The 5,930-nt window shown below is 41.8% G+C and overlaps 1 protein-coding gene across 2 annotated transcripts; it reads right to left on the bottom strand.

Annotated features, from left to right (window-relative positions):
* Positions 1 to 760: 760 nt before the first annotated feature.
* On the bottom strand, positions 761 to 4,773 carry SRSF5 (serine and arginine rich splicing factor 5). 2 transcript variants are annotated; one of them, XM_081856841.1, is made up of 8 exons: positions 4,629 to 4,773; positions 3,830 to 3,977; positions 3,463 to 3,533; positions 3,255 to 3,353; positions 3,076 to 3,145; positions 1,856 to 1,929; positions 1,481 to 1,591; positions 761 to 1,387 (listed from the first exon to the last, which is right to left on the bottom strand). In XM_081856841.1, exons 2-8 carry the CDS (start codon positions 3,953 to 3,955, stop codon positions 1,138 to 1,140), a joined length of 801 nt encoding a protein of 266 aa, XP_081712967.1. In that variant the 5' UTR covers positions 3,956 to 3,977; positions 4,629 to 4,773; the 3' UTR covers positions 761 to 1,137. The 2 variants fall into 2 exon arrangements, with proteins under 2 accessions (XP_081712967.1, XP_081712968.1); XM_081856842.1 differs by lacking the exons at positions 761 to 1,387; positions 1,481 to 1,591 and having other exon boundaries at positions 1,925 to 2,838.
* Between the last annotated feature and the right edge of the window lie 1,157 nt (positions 4,774 to 5,930).

The raw sequence follows: 5,930 nt of genomic DNA on the forward strand, positions 1-5,930 counted from the left end.
CACACAGTGATTAAAATGTTTTTTGTCTAGATTTCACCATGTTTTGTGTAGTGATTAAAATCTGGTCTAGTACTTTTGAACAAACAATTCCATGAAAATGCAGTATTTTCCTTTAACCCTCCTGGACTGTTAAGGAACTCAAAATCGTTTAAATGCTGCAGACAGGATTTTTTTTTTTTAACCTGGTCAAGTTCAATATAAATCAGGCCACTGCTGCTGCTCCTACAGGGATGCATCAAGAGCCAGTGTCATCTCTGCTCTTGGCTTTTTTGCCATAGCAGAGGCTTGAAGATTAACTAAAATGGGTCGAATGTAGTGAGTGAAAACTAATGACTACTTTGGAAAGGCAGATGCTGCAGCAAATAAATAAATTGGGAAGGGGTTGCCTTTGGCAATGTAAAACTGGACTTTAAAGTCAGGCAAGAAAGACAAATGAAAAAGCATACTATCTTATTCCATTGCGCAAGCCTTCAGTCCTGCAGTTTTTCTGCAATGTAGGGATTTACCATCTATCTTCTAGTTCCAGCTCCCCTTGTACTCAAAACCCCCCTCAAATGGAGTGCCTAGTCATGCAGAGATTACGATTTGTTCTTCTGAAAAGCTTGCCCTTACATTCCCTGCTCAGTAGTTGTAAAGTATTGTGTATATATAAACCAACCTTATGCTAACTACTTTTTTCAAAGAAAACACACAATTTTAGTAGCATTTTATTTATAAGAATGGAGACCAAGCCAATGCAGGAACACTAAGGAAGCATGGAAAATCTGAAATAAAGCTTTATTTACAGCTGGTGTAGAGCTCTACTGCCAATAAAACATTTTCAACATCTGAAGTGTCATATACTGGAGTACACCAATAACTAAAAATGTTCAAAAGTAGGGTTCTCTTTAAATACAAAAAAAGTTTTCTTCAAAGAGCTCTAGCAATATACATAAAGCTATGCACTTCTGACTTAATGAAGTGAGCAGGAAAAGGATTATCAAAAAGACAATACAATTAATTCAGTAACTTGTGTGGTCCACATATACAAAGCTGTTAACCCCCCCACCCCCGTTCAGTTCCTCTTTCCCAGGAGTCACATACTTACCACAACTAATAGCAAGTATGATTTAAAAGTCCCCAGGGCAAACTATTTGTTCAGTTGCCACTGTCAACAGATCTTGACCTTGAGCGTGATCTCTGGCGATCCACAGAAGCTGGAGACTTTGATCTACTTGAGGAAGCACGTTTTTGGCTCTTTTCAGGGGCAGGAGACCTACTAACTGAGCGTGACTTGCTACGGCTCCTGCTCCTAGATCTGGTGTAAGACTTGCGGCTCCTGGAGCGAGAACGACTACGCGACCTTGAGGAACTCCTACTACGAGACCTGGACCTGCTTCTGGACCTACTGTAAGGGAATAAAATACTCATTTTAGGTTCCTCTCTGTGCAGAGATCTCAAACATGACAATATGCAAACATTTATAAATTAAAATTCTTACCTGTGCCTTTTGCTGCCTTCAATTAGTTTTATTTTCCTTCCATTTATTTCTTTGCCAGAAAGCTTTTCAATAGCATTCTTTAAATCGCTGTAAGAGGCAAATTCAACCACCCTAGTAGTATAAAACAGGACATACAAATTAGTGCATAAAATAAGCTTAAGGAAAAAAAGCACATTTTACTATAGTCTTGTACTATTTCTTCTAATAGAGACCTTTCTCCAACACTATACATCAACCTTTGCCAACCTGGTGTCCTCCAAATGTTTTGTGACTACAACATCTAGAGGATACCAGGCAGGAAAGGACAGTATACACTATTAATAGTATAAGTATAATTACTCCATACCTCAATCACTATTACTGCACGATACTTACCCTTCATTTAACTTGGGCCTATGTGCATCTGCAAAGGTTACTTCCCCAGCTTGTCTCATGAAGTCTTTGAGATCCTAACACAAGATCAAACACGTTAAGACAAAGCAGTAAACAATACTCATGAATAATATTTTAAAAAATACTACTGTAAGAAAAGGTGTTAAGAATTACAATGTGGCAGATGCCACAATTGTAGATAATACTACATTTGATAGAATACATCAGGGCACGAAATAAATGAAAACAGCAAATTGCTTTAAGCAAAATGCTCAACAACTTTTAACATTTAAGTTACTTGTCTATACAGTTTACTAAACAGAATGCATAACAGTTTATTTGCAGAAAAGCATTCTGAAATGTTTTATGATTAAACAGTACATTTACAAAAACACCAGTTATTTTGTGCCCCATATGTCATTAAAAATATAGTTTACTTTACCTTCATTAAAATTTCCCTAGGCTAGCCAAGCAGCAAACTGCATTAAGCGATCGAAGATACCGTCATGATATATGCCCGACTGGCTCTTCGCCAACCATGTGAAGAACACTACCCAGTCGAAGGAAGCCTTTAATCGCACAGCCCTCCCTATTAGCAGACTACTGGCGGATCCAGACATTCTCTAATCTTGTGAAGTTACACCAAGGACCACTTTACTGCGATCAGGATTCCAACGACCACCTAATGCGTATCTCTTTTCAACTCTCTCGGATCATCATCATCTTATTTTCGAAGCGTTACAGGAGGTACAGTTCTCAACTTAGGACTCAGAGCTCTTTAACTTTCGGGGATCGCTGCAACCCGGCACTTTAAGGAAGTGCATCGATTACGTCTAGACCAGCAAACACAGATCTAGAGGTGGCCAACTGATACACTGGAGGAGCTGACTGGATAAGTCAACCAGGCCCAACCAAGAGTGACCAAGACAGAACGATTAGGATAACCCACAGGCACTCCTCGTCATAAGGCCAACGACACAGATAGGCTGGCAAATAAAATGGATTTTTAAAGTGGTTAAAATGGATTTTGAAAACAAGGTAAAATTACATTAAAAACTCTACCATTAATCTACTTTTGAAAATGTATTTAAGCATTAAATATTAATAATTTTGATAATGTTTTAAAATTAAGATAAAAATTAGTTCTAATAAAAAACAATTTACATATTACATATTACATACCCATTAATTGATGTCTAAGAGATAATCATGTTTCAACAAACCTGCCAGCTGACTCTGGATGACAAGTTTTCTACAATGAGACGATTCTCTGTCCTTACAGGTGGAGCATTTCTGGAACAAAATGTTTAGTTCAGTAGCAGCATCTAATAAAAAATTAATTAAATATCTGTCAGGTCCTCTAGACCACATTTAGCTCTAGCTATGTATGTGTACATGATACCTTCTATCATTTCGTGGACGGCGGCTACTAAAACGGTCAGAGTATCGACCTCTGCCTCTTCCACCTCTAGAACGGGCCCTTGCATGTTCAATTGTAACCCTAGAAAGACAGACCAAACCAATTTATTTCATTGCTCAGGCATTCATAATCACTCAGATCAGCAAACTACAGTACCTGGGGAAGACATGTTAAGATACTAATGATCTACCTTTCACTGCAGAGCTCTTTTCCATCCAATTCATAGACTGCATCATCAGCATCTCTTGGATCTTCAAACTCCTGTTAAAAATAGGATCTGCTGAGTTCTGGCTTTGTAGTCCATTAATTTAACAAACCAGAATGACATTTTAAACACCAGTAACATAGGTTTTTTTACATTTCCCCCGAAATCCTTAAGTCACTTTTGACCTTTACATTAAACCAAACTATTTTTATTTAGAAAACATTGCTTCTATTTCTGTAAAAATACAATTGGATGCAGTATTTTACCATTGGCACATTCCCCCCCCAAAAAAAGGGAGAGCCATTTATCCACTGAAATCCTAGTTGTACATGAACGGCTTATTTCCACTTACAACAAATCCAAAGCCTCTTTTCAAGTCGATGTCTCTGATGCGTCCATATCCCTTGAAAAATCTTTCCACATCCTTCTCTCTGGCGGCTGGATTGAGCCGTCCGATGAATACACGACAACCACTCATGGTGTATCTAAAAATGAATCAGCTGTAGAGAAAAAAACAATGCGTTAAGCAGGAAACCACGAACAGAAATGCCGAAGCAAGATGGCTGCCACAAAAATAGGTCAGCAGCTGCTGGCATCGCCCTCCCCTTTGGACTGTGCCGCAGTACCGGCTCCGCCTTTCGCTGCCGCAATCTGACATCAAGGCAGGCAGAGCGCCAAACAAGCCCCGCCTCCACGCCTGCTGCTCCAGTCGGAATTGGCGTCCAAGCACCGCCTTTCCCCAAAGCCAATCAGAGAACGACGCATCCGTTTCGCCTTTTATGACATAGCGCCGACTACCAGCCCCGCGAGGCTTCGGCGCGACCGACCCGCGCATGCGCTCTACCGCAGGCCCGAGCTTTTCGCCAGACGCCATTTCTTCCACAAAATGGCGGCGAAGCCCGCCGCACCCGCAGCCCTCGTTTAGACTTTTCAGCAGCGGCACCGCCTGCGCTCCCCGCGGCCTAACTAAATATGGACGCGCCCAGCCACCGTTCAAACGCAAACCCCCATTTCCTTCTTCCGACACCTGCAAGGGGTCAAAAAAAACGACCCTCCCCGTTGACCCGCTTATTGGATATTCCTTCCTCACGCTTCATCCCTTCCTCAGCCCCCCCTCGCAGTCTCCAAACAGCTGCAAAACCTGCACGAACCTGTATTTTTCTGATCGGTCGTTCTTGATCGAAGTAGGACAGATGCCAATCGACACTCGGCGATCAACTACCTCGAACCTTCTCCAACGGCGTCTAACTCCCGACTGGATAGTTCTGTCGCTGACTGCGCCACAAAATGGAAGCTGGCACCACGTGACTGAGAAGGCACGTGACGCCCTTGTCGCTCAGGGATAGGTGGAAAGGGATGCAAAAATCTAGGTCAGCGGTGGAGTGGCGGGGGGAGGGCTTTCGGCTCGGCTGAGTCATGGGAAGAAAAGAGGATAAGCGGGTCAGGTTGGCCGGCGCGCGTGCGCAGTCGCGACGAAGCTCGATGGAGTTGGTGTTCCACACCGAGCTGAAAGGGAAAGAGCTATTGGGAGATTATTTGGTTTTTTCCTGCAACATTAGGCGCCCTTTTACAGCCTCCCCACTCCTGTCAGCTGTCGAGAGAAGAATAGAATAGAATATGGAGGGTAAATAAGTCAGTGCAAGTAAGAGTGATGTTGCATAAGTGGGCGAAGCACCGGATGGGGGGCTCGCTAGTCTCCCCATTTCGAGTTAACTCATAAACCTTACCCATAAACGTGATTGTATGCTTGTTTATTAATAAGTCCTGGGACTTAACTCCCTTCTAAACGCTCATAGCATTGCAGGCTTTGCTTCCATAAAGCGATGTCGGATTTTTTTTTTTTTTTTTTTAAAGAGCTTTCCTTTCGGAGGCAGCCTTTCATTTCCCACTTTTGCCCTATAATAATATCCACGAGCTAGCATGAAGTGATCTGGACGGCATTTTGAATTAAGCACTTCATGCTGCCACAGTCCCCCCCACCCCGACGTCCGCCTCCATAAAAATATCCGGTTACACAACGCGCAGCTTTCTAGTCCAAGCCCGACTTCTCCAGCACCTTCCCAGAATTCCAGTTTGCATGATGGTTAAATCTTGGAGTGGTTGCGGGGTGAAAAATCTGCAACGGATTTGAAATGCGTTTTGTTTTTGTTTTTATAAAGCATGCAACTTCGTTGTTGATTTTATGCTGCCCACCGCCATAATGTGGGTACAGAATTTTTTGCATTGTTTATATAGTAATAAAGTTCGTATACACAGGATTATTAATTAAACTGCTTGCTGTGATAGCGTTTAATTCCTTTCTTAGGATGTTAGTTCTCTATCGCAAGTGAAGTTGTGAAGCTTGATAAAAGCTTATGAAAAGGAATTATGTTAAATTTACAAATCCCAGATCAAAAACATTAAACAAAATGTATACAAATAAATGCAACCTTAAATATGTCAGAAGTGTCCCC

This window comes from Podarcis erhardii, assembly GCF_964252035.2.
Source record: "Podarcis erhardii genome assembly, chromosome: 1".
Classification (NCBI taxonomy): Eukaryota; Metazoa; Chordata; class Lepidosauria; order Squamata; family Lacertidae; genus Podarcis; species Podarcis erhardii.